This window comes from Lonchura striata, chromosome 5 (genome assembly GCF_046129695.1).
Source record: "Lonchura striata isolate bLonStr1 chromosome 5, bLonStr1.mat, whole genome shotgun sequence".
In the NCBI taxonomy this organism is placed as follows: Eukaryota; Metazoa; Chordata; class Aves; order Passeriformes; family Estrildidae; genus Lonchura; species Lonchura striata.
This window is the reverse complement of record NC_134607.1, coordinates 55,669,942-55,696,757: the sequence shown is the minus strand read 5'-3', so window position 1 is coordinate 55,696,757 and position 26,816 is coordinate 55,669,942. Positions and strand designations below refer to the sequence as shown.

At 37.3% G+C, this 26,816-nt stretch overlaps 1 protein-coding gene across 9 annotated transcripts in view; it reads left to right on the top strand.

Moving 5' to 3' along the window:
* The window catches only part of ANKS1B (ankyrin repeat and sterile alpha motif domain containing 1B), a 397,248-nt gene that overhangs the window by 208,634 nt on the left and 161,798 nt on the right, over positions 1 to 26,816 (top strand). For 8 of the 9 annotated variants that reach the window (XM_077783569.1, XM_031507463.2, XM_031507479.2 and 5 more), the window contains one exon: positions 3,163 to 3,269. In XM_077783569.1, coding sequence (XP_077639695.1) covers positions 3,163 to 3,269 — 107 coding nt within the window. Of the gene's footprint in view, positions 1 to 2,640; positions 3,270 to 26,816 lie in introns of those variants that run through there. The other variant, XM_077783574.1, reaches the window with a different exon arrangement.

Genomic DNA, 26,816 nt, shown 5'->3' with positions numbered 1-26,816 from the left:
AAAGCAGGAGCATCTGCTCCAGGTTCTCATTGCACTGGCTCAGAAAAAACTGCCCAAGCAACCCCCCTGAGGTAAAACACCTGAACTGGCTAAAGCTCTGGAGATCTTAAAGAGCTGCAAGTTCCCTAATCCAAACAGTCCTGGCTCTGTTCTGTGCCTGTCTTTGCCTTGCTATAACCCTTGGGGGAAGCAAGAGGGAGGAAGAGCCTTGTAGATAACAGGATACTTTAGCAAGAAACAATTGTTGGGGTGAGGACTAGGCAGCAAGCTGACTGTTTCTCCTCTCTTTCCCCTTGCTGAGCAACCTTATGTTGTGTTGATGGGTTCAGACATGTAGTTATACTGGCAAAGGACAGAGCTGGAGAGAGTGCACAGTGGGACCAGCAGTGCTATAATCATCCAGGGCTGGAGCCATGGAGACAGTTAGACACAGTACCAACAGCTACATGTGGAAATGTGTCTGGGGAGCCACTCAGCAACTGAATTTTGCCTACAGTGTTGCTAGGCATTGAGCCAAGCACTCATCACTGGCAGCATAACTTCCATGCTGTTTATAGTAAGGTAAGGAAGAAGCACTTCGACCATGAAACTAGTGTATTGATTATTGTGCATGCCTTTTTGTGGGCAGCAAATTTTTGGTGTTGGGAAACACAATGCAGAGACATTTGTGTTCACTAGATCTCTTTCTGATACCAGTTTTTCTGCTTACAGGGGAAAGGGGAAGACAGAATCGGGAATCCTTTTAAAAGAAGTTTATTAATTCTCAGTCAACTAAGAAAAAATCAAAAAGGATAGAATTCTCATCTTATTTAAGATAACTTTGTTCTCAATTTTCCCTCTGAAGATCTTGCCCAGCCTTTTGAATTTGCCTACTCAGCTAAAGTCCCCTCTATCTCAGCTCAGCATAGCCTGCCCTTCCTCATGCCTGGGCACTATCCTGAAAGGATTATGATCTCTCTATATAATACGAAGATATTCATTCATAGTAGGGAAAACTTTTCAAAATAGGAATATGATTTGCAGACCTGTGTGAACAAATGCATTTCTATTTCCATCAGACCTAGATTTCCTATCAGTTTGACATACCTGCTTTCTCTGAGATTAGTCATCCATTCATTTATTTGAAGTACATTTAGCAATGAGAAAACTCCTAAAAGTTTCTTCACCAACTGCAGATTTACCAGTGCCTGGTGAGTGTTCAGTATTTTTAAAGACATAATGAACCTTTCACATTTTGTGTAGTAAATTTATCAAGTCAGTAAGAATACCTGGAATAACAGAAGATCTTATAAGAGACCTTAAGCAACTTTCCAACTTCATGAAAGATATTCTACATTCAACTAAAATTATTCTACAAAATTATTATGGACTTCAGTTTGCATGAGATGTTTCACAAATCCAGGCAGCAATATCAAAGTGCAAGGTCATCCACTTTTATTCCAAGGACTAGTCAGGTTGGAGTTGAAACTCTTAAAACATTGTTAATTCTATATATTTAGAATCTGTTCTGCGACTGCTCAGGGACCTTCTGTGTGACACTGGAAGAGACATTGTATTATAATGTGTTGGTCAGACTATAGGCTTGGTTTTCAATGAAACACTTATCTACCATAGTACTTAGCCCCTTGACAAACATCTATAATTTCTTCATGACTTCATTACATTCCTCCTTTGAGATCGTCATTGCTTGAGATTCACAGTGGATAACAAAAACAAAAAGTAATTAATTTGCTCAATAAATGAAGCACCACTGACAGGATTCCTTCTAGAATTGTACCCTGAACATACCTATTTCCTGCCTTTTTTTGCCAAGTTCTTTCATATGGTTATGAAAAACAAAAGTTTAGTAAACATTCCTTTCAGAAAAAAGGAATAAAATATTTCCATCTTGAGAGAAACTGTCTCAAAGATGAAATGTAGATAGAAAATACATCATGAGGTATTTGGTTTCTTATGCACAAAATGAATTTTCCGCTCATTTAAAATTTATAATCTTTTTTTTTTCCAGTTGTAGTTGATAAAATTTAAATCCTCTTTAGAAATCATGAAAATCTTATCTCTACTTGCTGTCATTCACATTTTTGTAAGAAAGGATATAAAGTTACAATTTTATTCCTTTAATTATTCATTTGAAATTGTGACCTTTTCAGTTTGAATTATTATATGTTGGCATGAAGGTTTCTTGTGTCTTATATTTTACAGCTGAAGAAATCATGCAGATAATCTAATTACTTTGACTAAAATTGTTGTGCCTTTCATGTCTTCTGCTGTATTACATGAGAGAAACTGTGAAATATATTCATTATTGATTCATTAAAGGATTTTGCTATTATATAAGCAGAGATGCAGACCACTACCTATCTTACATTAAAAGGGGAAAGGGGAAAGCATAGTAAACCATGCCATGGGCTATGCTTTAAATACTGTGTTTCTTAATGTCTTGTGAAATGTAAAAATCTACAACAAATAGATATGTAAAGCATAGCTGGTATGAAGATTCTATTCAGATTTAAGTGCTCTAGGTTGCTTTTGAATCTTGCTATTTTCTGCATTTGTTTTGACTGCTCTCATCATTCAAGATTGACGCTTGGATGGGTGTGTAGGAGGAAGCAGCAGCAGCAGGCTTACAGCTTGCAGACAAAAAAAAAATCTGCCTTATCTGATGGCTATTATTGAAAATGCGAGGTGTAGCCTAGGCTGGGTAATGAAGGGGAGCGAGCGAGGGGGAGCAAGAAGCATGGAGCTGCATACTGATGAGTGTAGGAGTACTTGATAAAAAGAATTCTTGCTGCTGGCAGTGCATTGCTCATTGTGGAGTATTCCAACAATCACATATAACGGAGAACAGCTTAGCTGACAGCTTGATATGCCTTTTTTTTTTTTTCCTCTACTGTGTGACGTACTGGTCTGTAGTAAAGATTAATAACCAAGAAATGTAGAGCTGCGATCAGATCTTACGTTATATACTGCCCTGAAAACTATGTTTTACTTCTGACTTTTCTGTTTGCTGAAACCATTAATCTGTCAAGCTGGCGGGCTCGTTTGATACCAACTTTTCCAGGAACACGATGTGGCAATGCCACCTCTCAGCCCAGGACTACCGGTATTATCCAGTGGATGGTTATTCGTTGCTTAAACGCCTCCCTCTTCACCCTCCTACAGGACCCCGATGCCCTGTCCAGACAGTGGGACAATGGTTGGAAAATATTGGGCTACCTCAGTATGAAAACCACTTGCTGGCTAATGGATTTGACAATGTGCAATTCATGGTAAGAAATCTTCCGTGCGTAGCTGTGTATATACACTGTAGCTGCCTTTTTTGTCTGTCTCGTATGTGCTCATAAAGACCTTAGAGCTATTCTGCATTGCACTAAGATCTGTTTAGTGTTTCACTTTCCTATGTGTAGCTGAATTAATATATGAACTGCCTTTTTATAAACTTCTAGATTGTACACATTAGAAAAGAGTCTAGCCTGAAATTCAGTAGAATAAAAATTGACTATTAATGTTCTTTCTCTCCCTTATCAATCCTCCGATTAAAGAGGGAAACTGCACAGCTCTTTTACTCCATTGCAGGATTCTCATAATACAAAAAAGCTGCAAGCACCCATTTCTGCAGTGCATCACATTGTTACTTTTATTTCATCATTAACTTGTAATGATAATTAAAGAACATGCAATGCCATCCTTGCTGTGAGAGGTATTTTAATAACAAAAAAAATATTTAATAAAGTCTACTCTCTCTGCAAGTAATTCTGGATGTCTTGGTTAAATATTTTTGCATCTTAGATAATCAGGCTGAGAGATTCACTTGTTGAAACTTATGCCCTGAGAGAAAAAGTAATGCATTCCTGTAATTGTTCCATTTTTATGTTTTAATTCTAGGCATTTATCAGGAATGTTTGAAAGAAATGAAATTTTAGTTATGTCAGGATTTACAATATCACCATGTGGTGTGAAGTAACAGACCTGTCATGCACAAACTTTCCATTGAAATGAATATTGACACTAAAGAGAGAAGCTTACTTGTAAAGCTGTTATATAATCACTTTTCTACCTGCTTCAGTATTCCTCCTACTTGAGCCTCTTCCAAAAATCCCGACTATATTTCTTAAAAAGCATTAGGTCTTAAAAAATATTTTAAAATATCTTTAAAATGTATTTTAAGTATCCATGTATATCTTGGAACAATTCTAACTTTTCATAACTTATATCTGCCCTATAAGAAACAGAAGTGAAATGGCATGAATATTATAACTGTAAAATCATCACATGAGTTGTGTCCTTCTCTTTGTATTATTTTGCCAACATCATTATATGCTTTTGGACTACTGATCAAAAAATTGAGACATATCTCTGCCATTTCCACATTACAATAGTGTAGACATTTCTTCCTGGTTTTATATGGCTACCATGTGACCATTTGCTTAAATCAGTAAAAATCACTGTAATTTGTACCTCTAAATATTCTTTAAAACAAAGCTATGCTGTCAGCCCAGCAATATAGGGAAGAAAAAATAAAAAGTGTATCATGCTGCAGTTTCCCAAAATGTAACCACATATTCTTACATATGTTGTATCATTAGTTACATAAGTAGGTGATCATTTAGTCTTAAAGAGGTTACAAAAGGAAACTGTTTGCAAGAGGCTGTAGGTGGCATAACAAATGCAGAGGGGTGCACCTACCACAGGTAAATTACAAGCACCAGAGAAGTCAAATAACTGACCTGGAGAGCTTTTCAGTCATACCCTGGCTCTGGAGGGGCCTGAACCATGGTCTCAGGGAATTTATATGACTTTCCTGCATCTCTTCTTACTGTACTTATGCAAACATACAAATTACATACAAGATTTTGTTATGCAATATGCAAGTCAAACTTCTAATGTATCAGGCAGATTAAGTTTTGCTTGCATACTTCTCTGTTAGCCAGTGTTTTCTGGTAATTTTAAGCCTTTTCTAATATATTATTGATTAAATACATAATTACTCTTAATATTAGCTGAGGTAGCATGCATTGAATGGAGTATTAGACTCATAAATCTAATAATAAAAGAGCTCTGAAATTGTGTAGTAATAAAAAAAATGTATAATTTCAGTAGTTTTATAATTTCAATTTCACCGTTCATCTTGCTTTTGCATATATCAGTTTTTGTCTGTACCAAAAATATAATATTTCCTGTATTTTATTGGAAATAAACCACTGATTCCTTTTTATATCACTCCTCTGAATACATCAGCATTATGTAAGAAAAGCCTCTCTTGAAAAATTTAAATGAGTGTTTTAAAAGCTCTTTTTCATCTCAGCTAAATATTAAAGGGAAAATTAAACTTAGAAAGTATATAGGAAAATGAGAGGAGAAATACCTGCTAAGCTAAGAGAAAAATTCAGATTATTCCAAACTTAGTATGTTGTATTCTTCCTTAATATGACAGAACAGCTTTACCTGTATTACAGTGGTTTACATATTAAACTGGAGTTTACAGTCTTATTAACCTAAATATTTCAGCTGCCTTACATTGAAGAAATCTAATAGTTCAATGCAGTAAAAAATCAGTTAAGATGTATTTCTTATTCATTCTCTACTATATTCCTGCTTTTGTTTTTTCTGGAAGCACAGTCTGACCTGCATTTATTCTTTCTGTTGCCTAAGCAACAACCATCACACTTCCATTAAGTATGATTTAGTAGTACAGGTCTTACTAGCTGTTCAGAACAGAAGGGAGGATATCACAATGTTAAAATTAATGTCCATGAAGTAACATACATCTGAGAACAAATATATCCCATATATACTATTCTCAACAGCAACATTTTATTAATTAAATTAGCATTTTAATAAAAAGGTGATTTTCTGATAAAAAGATTTCATGGCTAATAATTCATTAGATCATGGAAATTAATTCCTTGTGTTTAGTCTCCCTTGGGCATTAGGAAAGTTATTCACTAGACTGTGGTTAGAATTATGAGGATGTTTATCTTACCTGAAGTGTGTGGACTTTATATGAAGAAACAGCTGGATTTCTATTAACTTTGCAGTAGAAATATTTTTCAGTAATTTATGAATATATATGTTGTAAAAATGCATTGAAACATAGTATTTTAAAAAATCATGTTTTTTCATTAAATACTTTAATTCTACTTACAGCATGTTTATGCACATAGCAAGTGCAACTCCTACCCACTGTTAGGGTCGTACAGGAATGACACTTCATAATATTTAATAGGCCCCAGGCACATTCCGTCCCAAGTTTTGGTTCACATGTGCTTGAATATGTATGAATACGCAATCATCATTAACTTTGATAATTTGTTGTGTAATGGGATGTTGTGTCCTTCAGACGTTGAAATTTGTAGTGACTTCGTGCAGATACTCTATATTTGAAGATGCAGATGATATTATAGTTTCTTAATGCGAAGGCTACTTCGCAGGCAAACCAATTCCATAGTGCAAGAAAACAATTAAATCAGTCATAAATCACAGTATATGAATTAGATGTAAACAATAACAAAACGTATGCATTTTTTTGATGCATAGGAGCAATGGATATCCCTGGGACAAGCTGTAATTTTATGCAGACTTGCAGACCTCCATAATTTAATATGCTGAGAGAAAAAAAAAAAAGTTGACTTGCAGAGAAACAGATGTAAATATATAAATGTGTGAGGTCACTAAAAGCTCTCATGCAGTTTTCTACAGCTTCATCAAAGGTTCCATTCTGCATTCACGGAGATAAAAGCAGCTCAATCAAATCACTGCCCAGTGGGAACTAGTTCTGATTAAGGACTGTATATAAGGACTATCTATTTGTAGGTTGTCCTAATAATTTAAGATATTGAAAAGTTTTATCGCTTATTAATGCAGTTTGATGAAAAAAAAAATCTCTTGAAAAGATTGATAAAACACACTATGATAGAAACAGGGACCAGCATTCAAAGTGAGTTAACAGAAAAATATTAAGTATTTTATCCTTGGCATTCTAAAATACTGTTCACTATCAACAGTTAATATTTGCATTACACTCTGGGCCTTCATTGCTGCTTTTAAAAGACATGCATCTCTACCACTCTGAGTACTTATGTTGCTTGCATTGCCTAATGGTCTAAGTACTGCATAAGTGGTTTGGGGTTTTTTTTAATTTTTTTTTTTTTTCTCTGTTGGGAAACTGAGACATAGAGTCACAGGGTGGGATTTAAAACTGTTATACATTTCATACAAGAGGCACTAATTCCCTAAATGCCTACTGACATAATGTTTGACAGATCAAGTCAGTTCCTTAAATGTAGGTGTCTAGTACCAATTGAAATAACATAGGGAATCCAGGAGAACTAGGCAAGGCTGACAGATGTTGCTGAGGACAAGGGACAACCAGACCCTTCATGATTATCAAGTTCAGGTGGGGTATCACCAAGCTTCTCAGACAGCTGTATAGTCCTGATGCTTTGGCAGCTGAAATGAATCTTAAATTACGCGGCTTTGTGACATGTCTAGAAACTGAACATAGATGTCTTGACTTTCCACTTATTTGTATATGCATTTCTTTATGTTCTAATAATTCTATGTATTTGTATTTATCCTGTGAACTTACCTACAAAAGTATATACCAGCTTTCTCACTGCTAGACATGGTCTACCTTCTCAATTCCCCTTAGCTGACTGCTTTGGATGTAGTTTTGAGTTAAGTTTTTGGCTTTTCTTTCTCCCTCTCTGTCTCTTTCTTTCTTAGTTTATTTTCTTTCATTTTTTTCACTAGTTCTGGAGGTTGATTAGCTGAACTTTATCTGAAGACTCTCTTCTCTCAGGTGCCATTCCTGGGAATTGCTCCTCTGGAATACACAGTAGCTCTTCTTGCCTTTTATCTCTTTTCAGGGTCTTAAACTCCATATCAAGTATAGAGGACAGAAGCAACTTTATTTCCTTAGAGTGAAATGCACCTAAAAGAAAATCTCTATGTACATTAGCTCCAAGTCCTCCATTTGTGGAGACCACCAGATCTTTTCACCAGAAATGTCTAGGGCAGAGATTGATGATTTAGGCATTAAATGAAAGCTAAAAAAGGATCTGTCAGTCTGCCAACACCTTTCTTAAATTGACCATGTGTCTGGTGATGAAAAAGAGGCCAATATTAGACAAGGGTTCTTAGTCTGTAGTGACTTTGGTGACTTCCAGAAGCCAACTCCAAACAAGCAAGTCAACCTCTGCAGCATCCAGGCTATTGGATCTCCAGGCCCATAATGGTTACTACTGGGTCTCATTGGGATACTCATGCATCATCTGGACCCTAAGAAGATTTAGAGGATGCTGTCTGATGTTGCTGTCGAGGCAGGACAGGAATTATAGACTTGACTCAGAAGGGTGTGAAAGTAAGACTCCCCTTTATTCAAAATACACTGCTCTTTTATACAGAGCTTTGTGAGGGCCAAATCCATTGTTTCTGAAGTGAAAACAACCCACAGCATTTGTGCAAAGTGCTTGACGTACAGTGATAGAACTTAACTATAAACAATGTGAAAAACAAGAAAGATAAAGAATTATTTACATTCTTTTCTAGCTCTTTCCCAGGCTTTTTGCCTGGCTATAAACTCTCAGTTTCTTTCTTTGACTGAATCTGAGACCCACAGTCTATGTGTAGTTAACCCAGAAATGAAGAACTGTTTAAGGCAACCTTAAAATTGGCTGTTGATAAGTTGGTGATACACAGGAAACCATACTTTTAGCAGAGTCCCACTGATGCTGAAGTAAGCTGTGGTTTAAGATTTACTATACATCTAATAAAATCTTAGAATATACTCCTGGAACCACAAGTTTTGGTCCCCTTATCAGGGCCTCACTCTCATACCCAGGACTTGCTTTTAGTTTCATGGCAGACTTACAGAACTTAACACTAAAAATGTGGAACTCTCAGTATCAGTGTAGCCTTGGGTTTTTTTGCATGAGAAAAGTGATTGTGTCATTCTGGTGTCTTCTGATTCTTCCTCTCCTTCACCCCAGTAACCTTTGCACCTGTTGGTCCTCAAGCAGGCCACCTCCTCCCTTAGCTTGAAGAGAATTAGGCATATTTAAAGTTCAGATATAGACAATTACATGTCTATTTACACATCAGTAGATGTTTAGGACTCAGTTTGCTTGCCTGCATATTGAAATTGAGATGTCTGGGACATCTATGTAGGCTTGGACTTTACGGTACAGGATCTATGAAATAGCAATACCTGTCTGGAGTTTCAATCAGATTTCAGGCAGTGTACATTTGCAGCACCTCAGATGACTCTAAATTCATTTCTGTGGGCAACTAAGTGAAGCACCTAATCAGACATTAAAGCCAATGGAGCACAGAATGCAATTTAGCTGAGTGGCTGAATAACTGTTAGGGTAGTTATTTGAGTATAAATTAAAGTAGATTCATCTGATCAGCTGAACCACTGTCTAAGCTCTATTGATGGTTTTGTATGAGATCTCCTTAAGCTATAATCTAGACACAAAATTTATGATGTTTCAGTTTGGGCTAGAATCCATACAGAGTTCACTGAAAACAAAACACAAATTATTTTTATTAGAGGTTTTTCTTCTCCCTCAGAACATCTAGCCCTGAGGCTTCAAGATCCTTTTCATCCTAGTAGGAATTCTTACTATAGAAACTGCAAATTAGAGCTCAGGTGGGTGCCAGAGTTGAAGATTGTGCCTGTCATCCTGCAACAGCAGCAAGTCTAACAAATAATCCCATTCCAAATGCTCCTGTTAATGCTTCTGTCATGGTATTCCTCAAGCTAGTCAATAGACAGAAGGGCTTATTAATGTGCTACCTAGTATTGCATGTGTAAATAATAGCTTGCACTGTCGTTCTCTCTTGAGTTCTCTGGCAAGTCAGCATCATCCTGTGTGAGTGCATGCAGCTATGGGAGAGGTAGTGCTCACTCCCCAATGGGAAGGGAGTTTTGAGGAATCTGCTTCATGTTTTTATATCTATATATGTAATGGGTGTGTGTGAAAAACACAGCACTGCAAGCTGGGGACTGATCCTGCACTAGATAAAGGACTTTAGGAAAGTTTGATTGTTGAACAAGGAGACGAAGGTTTTGTGTATTTCACTTGAATGACTGATTCATAAGGAACACACCTCCAAACAGACTGTTGGCTTCATTAGGATAGCCTGGGTATGGTGGATCCCTTGAGAGTCAGAGGGAGCATGTTTTCATCTAAACCTGTCTCAGCAATTGTGTCTTGAAGGTATAATCAGGAATTGGTCACTCTGCCTATATGCCATGTTCTGCTAAGTTAACCTTTAGGTGAGAGTTTCTCTGGTGGTTCTGGAATATTTGGCCATCTTCAATTAAATATTGTTCCACACAAGGTTGTACATACCAGGCAGAGAGACAGGACTTGAGCCCCACTCCTGGTCAACAATCCGGGTGCCAGGATCTTGAGTGGAATGTCTTTGCACTCGCCTCTGCCATTCAGGTTAGTGACACTTGGTGTGTACTTGCTATTTTGCTAAGCTCAGCCTTAGAAGAAAGAGCTTATCCAAGGTACACAGCCTTGTACTGGGCTCAGTCATACCCTCCCTAGGAACAGAGGGCCAAATCCAGATGTTGAATGCCATCACATGTACTGTCACCACTAACAGTTACACTATTTCATGGTATATATTTGTGAATACGACACTCGAGGACTGGAATTAGTCCCATCTGTTCTAACAATATGTTAAATGTCAATGTTAAACAGTGTGTTTAAGTTAAAAGCCTGCCTAGTGCAGAGGGTGGCCTCATTTTGCTGTACAAACACTGATGAGCTGTATTTTGAGACTACATATGTGAGGAATTGGCTATTGGCCCTAAATGCAGTTTTATGATAAACTAGTCACAAGTATTTCATCTGAAAGCTAGTTTGATAAAGTGGATGAAGACTCCAATAACCAGAATGAAGCATGATGTTTTAGTAACTCATAAAATAACAGGTGTATTGCTAGTAAAACATTCTTGTTATGTATTTATTTAAGACCAAAACCTTCCAGCTGATTATGTTGACCAAAAGGAACAATGGTAAATCTTCAAGAATTAGAAATGTTTGTGTATAGAGTGATGTGTATGATGTTGTTCTTGATAACTGATGAAAGCTGTGGAAAACTTGACAAAATATAGACCTTGTTTAAAGTAACAGAAAATTTAAAGATTGAGAAAGGCAGAAAATCTAAGAGGTTTTATGCTTCAGGGAAGAAAGCTGAAGATTCACAAGACAATCAGGTTTTAATTCTATTTACAGTTTTAAAACTAATATCCTGCATGTAATAAGAAGTTACAGCTGATTTGTAGTTATTCCATACAGGAATACTTTTTAATAAAATTAAATTATAAAAAAAAAGCAGAATGAAAGAAATTCTCAAAGCAACATAGTATACAGTTGTGTGTATTGCTGGTTTAGAGCAACATTGTCTAACAAGAAGCAATTAAATTGAATCTGGAACAGTTGATAAATTTCAAACAAGGACAGGCTTCCCTGACTAAGTTAAAGGACAGAGCAGTACAGATGGCTTGATTACAAATAATGGCATGGTGGGATTCGGAAGGAGTTTTCAGGCAAATATTAATGACTACAAAGAGATAGCTGGAAATAAACATGATTCTTGGGCATATTATCCTTTTTGAAGGAAGACCGGATGAGGTAGGAAAAGCTCAGGTAGTTATATGAGCAAGTATAAATGCTGATCAAAAAATAGAAACAATATAAGATAAAGAAAGAATGCATTGTGAAAGAGCAGATAAATAATCAAAATACAAAAAGGAAAAAAGAAATAAGAGAAAATGCAATGTCATTAACTGTGTGAGTAGGATGCATTCAGAGAAATTTTTATCAATATGCTATAGCTAAAAGGACTATTTAATAAGATACAACTGCTGCTGGAATCAGATAAAATTCATTTTAGTTTTGCATTAAGACCAAAATAAAACAATTAGTCAAGTACAGTGTTAATGAAGACCACTGAGAAATTGGAGGAAGAGAAAGAGTGAGAATAATCATATTGCAAACAGAAAAAATAGTACTTGGTTAATTAGAATATCTGAATCATATAGGTTAGGTGGTGTTTGATGAAGAGTTCTAAGAAACTGAAGTGAGAATACAAAATCCTTTAGCAGTAATTTTTGAAAACTTCTGGAGAATGAATAAATCATTAGAGTACAACTAAAATATAAATGTAGTGCTAATATGTATGTCAGATCACAGGGTTCTTCCTCAGGATAGATTTCCAACCTCCTGGGCTGTTTGCCTTCAACCATTCACCATATGACCTTTATGTAAATCGAGGGGGAAATGTATGGTGGTGTTACTGGCAACAGAAAATTACTGTCATTAGCACTGACTCTGGTGGAGGGAAAATGGGGAAGTATACAGAATGCTGCAATGGGATGCAATGGAAAGAGAATAAAGCTAAATGAAGTAACTCAGCAGTTGGGAGCTGAACTATTTAAAGGGAACCAGTAAAGAAACAGATGTACTGTACAACACATTGTGCCCTGCATAATTTTGATGAGAAATTATTTTCTGTCGGAAGCCACTAAAATTTCATCAAGAGAGACAAGCTTAATTTTGTTAGTAAAACTACATCTATCTTTTAAAAGCTGATTTAGAATGATATACCAGAATTGCCATGCAAGCAAGCCATTCCTGGTACAGTTTGCCTGACTGCTTCTAAATTTCCTGGGTATCTAAATTTACTGTTCTTCAGTTTGAAAATCTTTTGTTTTCTCACATATTGGTGATTTTTTTGCCTTGTTTATGGTATCAACACCCCAGCACCTGTTTTAACCTTGGCAATGACAAAAGCAGTGACACCCATGTAGCCTTTATCACCATGCTGTCCATTCTGTCTCTTCACACACACACACACACTCATATTTGTGCATACACATATTACACAAGAAGGTAATTCATTAAAATGAAATTTTCCACATGCTTAGAAATAAAGAACTGGAGACTTACAGTACCTAAGTGGCCTCAGTTCACCCCTCACATTCACAAGCCTTATGATAGATTCTTCAACACAGGTTTCTTTACTACTTTTTCCCCTCAAAATTATTTTCTCATTAAGGGTACTGAGATTTGAGTATGAATGGGCAAATACTTCAAAGAACTATAAGTTAAAATAAAACCTTTTGTTATTTTTCTAATGCCCAATAGTAATTTAAAACAATAATGAGACCCACCCCCTAAACTGCCTTCTTTTCTCATTCAGAAGTGACATACATTTGCATAGTGTTCTTCATCTCGAACATTAGAAACAAATACCTATATATCTGAGCATGCATTTGCATTTTAAAAACTGGGTTATAAAGAGTGAGAAACATAAAATTATAGTACTTCAGGTTATAACTTTATGAAACTGAAAATATATATATGCAATTAGAAACACTTTCGTCACAATGTTTTCAGAAGCTGAAAAGTGTGCATCAGAAGTCACCTCCGAAAACTTGGTCTGTGCTTCACAGACAAAGGGTCAAAACACTCAGTTATAAGAAAGTTTGATGTTCGTGACTTTACATGGAACAAAATATAAATTCTTAAATCTGCTGAAAGTAAGAGAAAGGTCCTGTGTAGACAAAGCAAGCTGCTGTGTCTAAACTATTATTTTATTCCACATATGCATAATTGGTTGAATTAACAGAAAGCTTTTGTTCATTGTAAGTACAAGGCCACACATGATATTCACACCTGATCTCTGGTCTTGTTCTTAGCCCAGTCCATATTGACATACATTTTCAGTAAAACAAGAAATACAAATGCTACTTTAATCCCCAAATAATTTACTTCTGTAGCCTTTAAAACACTACATTAAGCACTTCAGACATTTTATTCATTATGGCACATGTTCTATTCTGTATATTTTCCATTAAACCCCAATTATTGTGCATGTGGGATAAAATCTCCATGCAGCAATACACTGTATTTTCTTCAGAGTGGCTAGCACTGATGAAACTGGGGGCACATGCACTTGTTGCAAATGCAGCCCTAGACTTAACTGAAACCTCATATTTCAGATGTCTATCTTATGCAGTATTTTATTGAATTATTGGAAATTATTGAATTTAATTATTCAATTGAATTATTGAATGCTTTAATAACATTATTGATGGGGACAACAATAGGTTAAATTTGCAAGATGTACCATACCTGCTTTAGGTTTGTGTTGGAAGTCTTTGATTAGATAATAATTATTTGAAATTTTTTTTTGGTCCAAAGTCCAGACCTAGATGGAATTTTTGACATATAAAAGCTAAAATATTTGTCCAGGTGACAGAAGTAGGGGGTTAAGGTTACTGTAAATAGAAGTAAATAAAAATGAAAAACTAGAATATCATGAAAAAAAATACACTGGATAAATACCTATCAAATGACTTTCCATTATAAATCTGAAATGTTATTTTCTCTGAATGCCTACTTAGCAGGCAAAAAGCAGCAGAGTGGACTCTCTGTGCACTATCCCCCTTTGCATTCAGAAAGAACAGGAAAAATCCTGTGTGTTATTCACTGGTATCTTACAGTTTACACTAAGAAAAAGTATGTTATTTGTTGCAGCCGGTTACAGCTTTTAAATTTCTGAAATGATTGCTAGCTTCTGTTCTTCAGAACTATACAGAACTATTTCCCAGCTTTTTCACTTTTTGAGGTTCGTTCATTCCAAACAGCTCCCATTTTAATCACATAGAATGGCCATTTCTTTAAGTTAAGATGACGTTTAAAAAGAAATAGCAGTTCTTAGCTGCTATGCTGCATTAGGATAAAAGATTGCACAACTGAGTTGGTTTTTAGCCTTGATCCATTTTTAAATATAGTATGAATATTATAGCTCTGTTAGCTTCTCTGAACTCCCTAGGCATCCCTCTTGTTGCCAGAAAGGAATTACAAATTGGCACTGCAAGTTTTTTTATTTTGTTTTCCATCTCCCTTGGAATTTGGAAATGTGTCTATTCTGTCCATGAGCTTTTTATTTCCTGACACTCTGATTTTTAAGTACTTTTTTTATTGCCCATAGAAATAGTAGATCTTCATTTTCTGCTCAGAAAAATTACTTTATGTAGCAAGAGTGGAATATTATACCAAAGAACCAACATACCAACAAATCTATGACTCTCAGTAATATCAAGCTTTTTGTCAGAAAATTTTTCTCTCACTGCTTATATGGTTGCTTTCCATCTATCTCCTAACTCTGCTTCAAATATATGTTTGTTTAAAAAGCATCCTGATTTCCCTCATTCTTCAAAAATAAGAAATGGAGACTCAAGGGAAAAGAGAATAAAGAAAACACTTGCTAGGACATGCAGAAGCAGCCTGGTCCATGGAGAATCCATAGGACAATATATCTAAGGGTCTTCTCTGAGGTCAGCTTTTGATTTGAATTACAAGTTTGGAGAAAATGCCTCTCTATTCCCTTATCTGGCTGAGGGAAGTTACATAACTTTGCTGGCCTACATATAGGAAATCAAGAGAGGATCCTGGGATAGAAATATCTGTGTATTTTGAGCTATCTTGTCGATAATTATCTGCTTGTGTCTAACTTTTGACATTCAGATTTCTAAGTACCTTTAGTTGGGAAGAACACATTCTCAGGAGGGAGTCAGGGGTAGCCAGATTACCTGAGGAATCTCACTGAGTACCTTCAGTTCAGTTCTGAATTAAGTCAGTGGCAAGAGTTAGAGTAGCAAAACAAGTATTTAATAGTTAATTTAATCATTTTTTAAAATTCAGTCAGGAACTTTTTTTTCTGTGTATGAGCTTCCTAAATGTAATTTATAATTATTTTAATCTTTAAGTCATGCATTTTATTCTATAAACTGAACTCATAGCAGAAAGAGTTCATTAATATTCCTCTTGTCTCCCCTGGAGCTGCCTGGGTATCAGTCTTCCTTTCTGTTTATTTCTGAGGTACCCTTTCCCCCAGAATTCATTTGGTTTCTGAGATCTTTCTCCTCACCATTCCTGCAGGCTGGACTCTTCTTATGCTGCCCATGTCCTCCTTTTCTCCATTCCCTCTTTCCTAAGTAGAAATCACCATATTTCTTTTCTTTGGTCTCCAAATCAAAGGAGGGAGGGACCAAGGGAGGAAGAGAAGATGGGAAGGAGAGGAAAAAAGGAGATGAAATAACTGAAAACAAAGAGGGAGACAGGATATGTCTGCTTCACATCCAAGTTCTTTTACTGACCTAAAACATTTTTACTTGATTTGAAAAGCAGGGGGACATTTAACTGAATAATTGTCACAGTGATGTTCTTGTCACTCACACCTCAAATCCAACAGAGCTGGTTCTGAGTGAAAACTGACTTGCATGTCTGGGCTTACAATGAGTTCTTGCAGAGAGCTGGCCACTCTTTCCAGCATGCGTTGTAGTTCCATGTTATTCAGATTTTTCCACTTTCCAGGGTATCTCAGGCTTCTTATTTACCTGGACAGCTAGCTACAAATTGTGACAAACTTTTCTGATAAAACTGTTGCACTCAAAATCCTTTAATACACATGACAAAGGGAAGGAGCAGATTTTTATTTGCTGAAGTACGAGTGCTCACAGCTAAAACTGAATATAACTACAGTTGTCCCTTGAATACATATGTAGATAGATACTAAGTACTTACTGAAATGGAAGAAAGCAATCTCTGCATTTATGCATTGAGAACTAATATATTGGAATTTTTTTAACATTCTAGCCCTATTTTTTTATACTTTTATTCTTTATCTATATAATGGGCATTAAATTGCTACCTTCCTTTGATGGAGTCTTATAAAATACATTAAATCATTGTTTGGAGCTATCTAATATTAATTAAATGAATGTCTAAAAATGCCTGAAGAAAGTGAGTCATTCTTACTGGTGAGGTCTTCAATGGGAAACTATATATAAGACAGGGACCCACACAGAGAATGATAAAGGCTAAAAGAAGAAATATCAGCTGGCTTATTTTCCAAGTACAATCTATCCTCTTGTACTGAATTCTTGGATTATTCAGAAATATAATTATAGTGTGTGTTTGGTGCCATGTGGGATATGTAACCTGGGGTGAAGAGTAGTTAGCCAATGTTGAACAATCTACAGTCTGGTATTTTGTAGCTTCGTGACATTTCTATAATGTGTAGTGGGATTAGTAACTCCTGTTTTGTCTGTTTTATTTGTTGAAGTGACTGTTTCTTTTAGGAAGGTGTACTGAAATCCAGAAATTATATCAAGTGAAGTCACAGTGTCCCACAATCTTGTTTCAGCAGATCAGGAGCATACTATTGTACTGTGCAATTTGTTGATAGCGCTGGTCTGTTTGGACCAAATACCAGAGGCATAAGGGACAAGGGAAACTCATAAGTGTTTGCCAAACTATTAGGAGCAGATTTTTTACTGCAAAGAAAAATTAAATTAGGAAAAGCTAGCTCTTGTAGTAATGTGTAAAGTGTCAGTAAACTACTTGAGTTAGGATAGGAGGAGGCTCCAAAGGATCCCTAGTTATTTGTCAAATGCAATATCCTTGTATAGAAAGGGATTGGTGGAAACACTCATTACAATAGCATCAGGAAGAGGGGCACCAGAAAAGGTGGTGGACTGGCTTGCAAGAAAGTTTCCTTGTGACTGATGGAATGAGGTATTAGAGTGCCAGATTAATGGACTTTGACAGTAGACATCCCAACACCTTGAAAATCAGCTGTGCAGCAATGGTGAAGAATCCTTCCACAGTGTTTTGCAACTGAATTATCTGTGTGCAGTTAACATTATCCTAAGAGTATAACAAGCTGTCCTCTCATTAGTTTTGAACACACAGTATGTCGTGAGAAGAATAATCAGCCCCTTGGACAAAAAACAGATGTTTACCTTTATAGAAAAGGCTCTTGAAGATAAATACTGTTTGCTAGTCAGGAAGGAGAGTTCAGAGGGTTATCTCAAGGTGCTAAGACTATATCTATGAGATCAATATGCGACTTTAGGTTTCACAGCCAGTATTTGGTTCAGCTGAACACAAGTTACATAGTTCATTTCTCTGAACAAGCTTCTTCAGGAGGGTGGATTTTTTTTCCCCTTATATTCACTGCTAATAAGAGATTGTGTCTGCCATTAGATATGCAACTAATTTATAGGGTGGTGTAAAAATGACATCTTGTGTGAGCATTTGTAGCTTCTAACTACACGGGTATTGGTAGAAATCACAGAACTATTGTAGTCTAATTACTGCTTTTGTGTTGTATCTGAGATAAACAATACAAGAACATTTGCGAAAGAGTGAAAAGGTGTAAATAAAGCAGAGAATGGTTACAGAAAGAAAGGTCACAATATTAGAACTGTTTCTTAAAATATGTGGGCTGGGAATAAGTTGCACAGGAAAAAAGAAGCAGACATGAAGGAAAAAGGCAGACAGAAAATAGGCAACTTGCTATCTGGCTTGCACAACCAGAAATCTGATTTTGCATCTGTTTATTTTTTTTATGTGCTTGTTTATTTTTAGGTTTTGGAATCATAAATGTTATTCTTCAGTGGCAAGATACTTAAAATTTGTGGGCAAACTATTTTGAAGCCTGTGGTAGTTAATATATGAGATCCAGACAACAGCTACAAAGTGGTAGCCACTTTTTTTTAATAGGTTCTGGGTTACAGTTGCTGCATTATCCCTGACGTAGCTGGACCATGCTACATGAAATGATACTGTGTAATATTAGAAACATATAGTCAGGAACTGAAAAAGAAATACAGAGAAATGTAGTGAATCACTCCAGAGTGCACTTCTTGCATATCAGTGGCTACCCAGTTGTTTTCCAAAATGGATCCTTTTCTGTTTAGATATGGTTAGCATATATAGAATGTGTTTCTCTCATTCTTTGGACTCATTCATCAAGTTGAAAGGGATTTTGAGTAATATTCATATTGTTCCTGTCCATGACAGACAGGAGATTCCTTCTAACCCAAACCAGTCTGTGATTATGACTCTGTTAGAATAATTTAATTTGGAAAATACTTTTAAGATCATCAGGTACGAGCATTACCCCAGCACTTCCAAGTCCACTGCAAAATGATGTTCCTAAGTGCGACATCCATGTGTCTTCTAAATACCTCCAGGGATTGTGACTCAACCACTTCCTTCGGCACTCTGTTCCAATGCTTGACAACCCTTCCAATGAAGGAATTTTTCTTCATATACAATCTTAACCTCCCCTGGTGCGAGTTGAGACGAGGGGATTTCCTCTTGCCCCATTGCTTGTAACACAGAAGAGACTGACTCCCACCTGGCTGCAGCTTCCTTTCAGATGGCTGCAGTAGAGAGCAATAAGGTCCACCTGGAGCAACCTTTTCTTCATGCTGAACACCTCCATCTACCTCAGCTGCTCTTTATCAGACTTGTGATCCAGCCCCTTTCCCCAGCTCCACTGCCCTACTCTGGACTGTCTCCAGCACCTCCGAGTCTTTCTTGTCATGAAGGGCCCAGAACTGGACACAGAATTTGAGTTGTGACTCACCAGTGCCAAGTATGGGGGGATGATTCTGAAATATCTTTTCTTCCATGATCTCTACAAGTTTGGGTCTGCCATCACAACACAGTTTGGAAGGGTGTGCTTTTACTTCTATTCTTGTGGAATACATCTTCCCAATGTCAATTGGTAAGAAAAATAGTCTGTGTTTCTGTCATCTCTGCAACACATTAAAAAAAAAAAAAAAAAAACCAAAAAAAAAAAAAAAAAAAAAACCAAAAAAAAAAAAAAAAAGGAAAAGAGCTTTGCAGTGCAGGCATGTTTTGCTGCAGTCTAGAAAAGGCATGGTAAATCAGTTTCCTCAAAATGCTAAAGAACTGCTGGATCTCATGTATCCATTCAAATTTATGGTAGATTTTTATTTAGGAAAATCAGGTCTTCCTCCTGCTGGGTATATATAGATATATCTATATCACTCAGTCTTTGGTGTAGCTAAATGCCTGTGTGCTTAATGTTAAATTCGCCCAAAGACAAGTGAAAAAAAAATATATAAGCTAAATTCTTGATATATTTTTTCTGGGCAGTTTTGGCCAATGGCAGAAACACTGAAGCAATGATTTAGGGAGACCTTTAATCTCACCTAGTGTGGTCATACTGATGCTTCTGAACTGCAGGACCAGTTCAGATTCTCTGCAATGTTTCTGATGAGCAGGGTATGCTTGGTGCTGAACATAAGCTTCATGGAGCAAGCCAATCATTCCTGAAGTCACTGCATGGGAAGTGAAGCACATCCTAAGGTGTTGCAGCAGTCCAGCATGACCAGTGGAATGATAATCAATCCTCCTTCATGGGAATATTGACTTTCCTCTCCCAAATGGTTACTGGAGAACAGAGAACAGAATAGCACAGTGTAGTGACACAAAGCGCATGGGATCGCATCACAGCGATCCGCTGGTTGCCGTGGTGACGGGAGTGGGCCAGCAAAGCCAGCCTCCTGGCTGCTGAGTTGGAAGGGATAAGAAAAACACAGCCCACTTCCCATGTGAAATGAATTACAAGAACAAGCAAAGGAAGAAAAGAAAAATGTCAACCCTTAATCAAATGTTCTCTTATTTTTAGAAGAGTTTTGAAGAAAATGGAAACCATCTCCGCTTACCTCTTGGGCCTCAGGGATTTGGCTAGTAATATCTCTGTACATACTGTGGAAATAAATCACAGAGGTTTGTATAAGAAAAATCACATGTAAAAGGTATCTGTGTGCAGTGGGAGATGACAAAACATTATTCAATCCTGCTATCCCTTGTGCTTGCCTTAGCAAACAATCTGTAAATATATGTTAAAATGATTCTCAATATAACAACTGCAAATGAAGTTCATTAATTTTTAGCTAGAGAAAGGTAGTATAGTCCAGTTTCTTATTATCTCACAATGTCTCTTACCTTTTAACCTTGCTGCACAGCTGCATATCAAAAGCAGCATGTTGGACTGTGAAATACATTTAAACATAACAAATCAGTGGCTATCCTCTGCAACAAGTGGTATGTAGAAAATATCATAATTTTCCAGCATTTTTCATTCCTGGGAGCAGCTTTGTATTTTATTATATTTAGTAATATTAAACAAACCAGCCATTTCAGTCAACCCAACAACCTCCAGTTACTAGCAGCTAGGTCCTGAAAATGGTTTGGGCACCTGACAGTTAGGAAGTGCCTCCATTTCGCAGCACACAGGTTGCACTAAAAATCAGCCAAGTGAGGCCTCCAAGATCGTAATAAAAACACAGTGAGTTGCAGCAATTTGTGAGCATCATGATGTTTGACTGCAGAGTTCCTGTTTCTGGGAGCAGGATATCTGCTACTGAATAGGCAAATAAGACTGTGCATAACTTAACAGGAAGGTAAAGGCAATTAGAAAAAGTGTGAGCAATGCTAAGCAGAGGACAGTGAGATGCTCTGAAGCTGGAGTTATATCTGAAAGTTTTGCCTCTACTTGCATCCCTGCATCAGACACTATTTGGAGGATGGAATTCCTGTCCTGCTCCCTGGATCTTGACATGTGAATCAACTCTTTGGCTAAGGACATCTGCTTCATTGTTCTTTCAAATGGAAACACAGGCATAAGCCTATAGCTTAGAAGTTAGGATACTCAGATGAAAGAAAGTAATAAAATTTTAGGTTTTTTCTGTGGTTTTTTTGTTTGTTTTTGGGGTTTTTTTGGGCAGTCACTGGATATAAACCAGAAACATTTCTAGAAACTGCACAAGAAGATTGATTTAACACAACCAGCTGCCCACTGATCTAAAGGATAATATTCTTTCTGATTTACTGACTAAACCTCACAACAATTTAGTTTCAGCAGGACCAATGAGCAATTCCTCCTCAAACCCAGAGTTCCCTTTCCTAATAGTTGTTGCATGGTTTCTTCTGTTTTTGGGAAATTTGAGTATGACAAAGATATGTAAATCTGATCTCCTGCCTTCCGCATGAATCCTCTAACAGGTGGGCTGTTTTATGAGAAAGAAAGATAAAGCCATTCTTCCTCCTTTTGACACATTTTAAGAAAGAGCAGCAGCCAGTTCGTGTTGTGCTCCTGTTTCTGCCTTGGGCATGCTCTGAGACTTCCTGCCACATCAAGTCCTGATGACATTTCAGAGGAGGGCCTACTTTCTAGACTCCCACAAATGATTGTTGTGGTTTCCTACCTGCTCTGTCTGCTCTGAACTGGGAGCTTGAACACCAGGCAGCCCACAGGCAAAGCCACTAGTGTGAGAAGGGTTCAGTTGCAGGCAGGAGGTGAACAAGTGCTTGAAGATGTCAGTCGTAACTTTAGGGTGTAAGTGTGAAAGCTTACATGTTTTGTTGGGAATGTTTTCCTTGGTGCTATCTGACAGGCCACTTCTGGGAATAACTTATTTTTGAGGTATGGATCCTGCCCAGAACTTTAGTATCTTTGACTCTGCATTTTGTGCTCTCTGGGGTGATTTGGGTGGCTCACATTTTAAAACACATGACTACAGCTGATAAAAGTATGGGGAAGGAAGTACTTCTATAGGACACTGAGTAGTGAACTGAATTTTTACATTTCACAGAATCATAGAATTACAGAATTGTGGAATGATAAAATAGGTTGGGTTGGAAGGGACCTGAAAGATCACATAGTTCTTCTCCAGACTGAACAATCCTAACTCTCTCAACCTAGTTTAATAGAAGAGATATTCCAGCCCTGTGATCATATTCATGACCTTCCTCTGGACTAGAGGTCCATGTTATTCTTGTGCTGAGGGCTTCAGAGCTGGATGCAGCACACGGGTGGAATCTCACAAGAGCAGAGCAGAAGGGCAGAATCACTCCACTTGACCAAATGGCCACAATTCTTTTGATTCAGCCCAGGGTATGGTTGGCTTTATGGGCTGTGAGTGCACATTGCCCACCCACGTCAACCAAACCCTTCTCCTCAGGGCTCCTCTCAATCTGTTCTCTGCCCAGCCTGCATTTGTGCTTGGGATTTCCCTGACCCACGTTCAGGGCCTTGCCCTTGGCCTTGTTGAACTTCATGAGGACCATATGAGCCCACCTCTCAAGCCTGCCAAGGTCCCTCTGGATGGAATCCCTTTCCTCGGTGTCAGCTGCATTGTGACAAATTTGCCGAGGATGCACTCAATTCTGCTGTCCATGGTGCTGACAAAGATCTTCAACAGTGCCAGTCCCAGCACCAATCCCCGAGGACACTTCTCATCCCTGCTCTCCAGCTGGACATCCAGCCATTGACCACAACTCTTCGAATGCAACCATCCAACCAATTCTTTACCCACATCTGTCAAGTCCATGCCTCCTCAGCTTAGAGACAAGGATGTTGTGTGGGTCAGAGTCAAATGCTTTGCACAATCCAGGTGGAAGATGTCAGTTGTTCCTCAGTGCTTTATCCACCAGTGCTGTAACCGCATTGCAGAAGGCTGCCAAATTTGTCAGACTCAGTTTGCTGTTAGTGAAGGCATGTTGGTGGGCAGCAATCACCACCAAATTTTATTACAAAAGTTAATTTGTTATTTTATTATCACCTCTTTATTTGTTACAATACCACAGTGTTAGCTGGTTAAAACTCCATGTTTCATGTTACAGAGTAGGTATTTAACATTTTTGATAAGTCTGAAAATATTATCTTTGCCCCTTCTTGCACTCCACAGCCTTACACCCTTATTGGAGAAAGGAATATTTTTCTGAGACTTTAGAAGTCTGTTAATTAGCTCACAGTAATATTGATTTTTAAAGTGGGTCCTTTGAGAAATTTAGCATCCAAGCTAAGCAGCATTTATAGCAAGTAATCTGAATAATGGTGCAATAAAGACTCTCTGGAATTTTCATTACTCAAATGAAGTGAAATTATCTTCACAATATACATTCAAGACATTAAGATGTAATTTAGGTAAGTATTAATAATTATATTATTGAATTGTTATGACTAAATAGGTAGACAGAGTTGGGTCCACAGCATTAGTAATTAAGTGGGCCAAGTGTGACATCAGAGGTAATTTTTTCAATTGCCACCTTATCTGTGGAGTTAATTTGCGTGTGACAATTGTGTTGGTTGTAATGAATCAGTGCTACAAGAAGGAGGGATAAAAATAGCAGAAATTCTTCCTACAAGGATCCTTGTCCCAGCTATCTGTGTTGTTTAATTACCACTACACTTCAATTAACTCTTCCTGTTGTGTGAAAGGTCTGTGACTCTATGATCATTTGAATGTCAATATTTGAAAAGCTTTAGATGGCACTGCTTGTTTCAGGTTCATTTCTGTAAGAGCTGAATGTGAACCAGAGGGAGATCTTTAAAGCTTAAGTCATATGCACCTCAGGTCTGTAGGGACTCCTTTAAAAATTGGCCTTGCTTAAATCACCACTTTTTATGCAAGTTGTGAATTTGTACACAGAAGTGCTATCACCCCACCCTTATCTTTGAACGAAATGGCCTTTTTTAGTTAACATTTTAGTATTACCTTGTTTTTACTTCCTGACTAAATGACACTGGCATGGAAAATTCTATTTCAGTTTTCTCTGGTTTTGTGGGTTTTTTAACTGCTAAGAAAGTCAGAAATGTAAAGACTTGAAATAGAGCAAGGTGAAGATTGAGAATGAGTATCAATAGTTTTACAGCAAGTTAATTCTGGAAGAATGTTATCAAATTATTATTTTGCAACCTGTTTGGTCCTTTCTTCCAAACATAATTTATAATCAATCTCTTTCTCCCAAGACAAAATTCCATGCTTCGGCAGGGGATTTTTCTAACAAAGTCTTGTCAGGTTTTTAGATGAAATAATGTCTGCTGTATATTAAGAAATCTGAAAAATTTCTGACCTGAAAGTAGAAGTTGGACATTTAACTCTGTAATCATTCTTATAGATCTTGTTGTCATGTTAACAGTGGAAATACTAGTGAGAGGCAACCTTTTCACTTATAATGAAGCTTGCTAAATTCTGATAATTTGCCAGTTCTTGTTTGGAAATTAAATATGTGACACATTGCCTGAAATTTTTGCACTAATAACAAGAAATGCTCATTACTGAAAGCTACATTTCTCTAGTCCTTTCTTGCTAGTGTCTAAGAAATACATTATTTTATCTTGTGGGAAAATTGTGTTGTGTTGAAAAAACCCTTTTGGCTTATGATTTAGATTATGAAAAAGAAAAGTTTTGGTTATTCAGTGTGTTGTTAATTACATTGTGAGAGGTCTTTAATTTGTTCCCAGCCAGACGGCAGTTTAGATGTCCACTATTTCAAGAGGATACAGTTTGGAAGGATATTAGGGTTAGGTGGGTGAGAAACAAATAAATTCCAACTGAGGAGGCTTTTTTAAGTGAGCTGTTGAGGATATGCTTTGTAACAGTCCTTATTCTCCCACCAGTTATGCATCTGGGATCAGATAAAGTAAGAAATAATAAAGCTTTTTTGTGCTTTTGAGCTGAGTTTTCTGTCTCTGACTTCAGTCTTCAACCATGGGTAATGGAAGAACATTCCCATCTGCTCCTGCCCTACTCCCACTTCTCCTGAGTGACAGGAATTATGGTACTCTTGGATACTCCAGCTAAGTGTGCAACCCAGCAGATTTTCTTTTCTTTGCCAGGCCATATTTCCAGCAGCTCTGTAAGCCAAAGTATGAGGCCTGTTGCCACTGAAATGCCCCAGCTGTGCCCCTGCAGTGCCCAGGTCTCCATCAGTCCATCAGGGTGAGGCTCAGTGCAGTACACTTTGGTAGAGACATTGACAAGGCATTTCAAACACCCACCAGACCCTGTCTGTCATACACATACACCATGATTCTACCACTGCTGCGTCCTGGATGCAACCTGTACCAGCTCCTCAGAGTCTCTTCTGATCTCATTATTTTGATGATGCAGCAGATTACTACATGGATGACTGGGAGGGGGCAAAGGAGAGTGTAAAGTGCTCCCTGCACATTGGGAGTGATGCAAGCTCTTCTGCTACCCCATCAACCCTGTACTTACTTCAGAAGTCATCCTTTCCTTACCCACACCAATCCTGTTCTTTGTCAAACCAGTCTCCAGTATATCAGAAACACAAAGCGTTACCAGAAGTTGTTGTTACCTTGTTGTTACCTTGGAGCACTTGGTATCTCCAGCTGACCTTGGTCTCAATAATGGCTGCACAGCGAATGACTTTGACTCAATCTGTTAAGCAGCAGCACTTACACAGCTTTGGGTACCCGATTTACTACTTATCTTCCTCTGTTGACACAGATGAGCACCAAAAGAACTGGTTAAGTTGGCAGTGCCAGCCTAAAACCAAAAGTCCCCCAAATCATCTATTTCTTATGCAAGTCTTTTTCCTTTGTAGGGGAGAAAGAAAGCTTTAAATTAAAAGTCCATTTGTTCTTTCTTTTTTCAGTCATTTTGTTCCTCATAGCTCATCTCTTCCAATTTCAGTGGCTGAATTTCCAGAGAAGTCTAGTGATACATCTGCCAGCTATTTTAAAGCTTCTGTACCATTTTACTTAGGTGACAGAACCAGACATTAGAATTTTTCATGATAGTTCTCCAGCACAAAAAATATGTGAAGGAAAATTAAAAACATAGGTACAAAAGGAGGAATGTAAAACATACAGTCATGCCTGTAATTTTAATAATTTGTTTAATATTTTGTTAACTTATGGGACAAATCTTCAGAGTTCTTTTGTTCCTGTAGAAGGTGGAATGCATATGCTTAGGTCCAATCCAGAATTTTTTGGAAAGACTGTATTTATATGGAGAATGCCAGAGGTGATTTTGTATTGAACAACCCAAATAAATGCCAGTGACATCTTTATCCCATAATGAATCATTATGCATTTTGTTCTGAACTCATTTATAGGAACTATCTCACAATTTGGCAAAATTTCTGGGT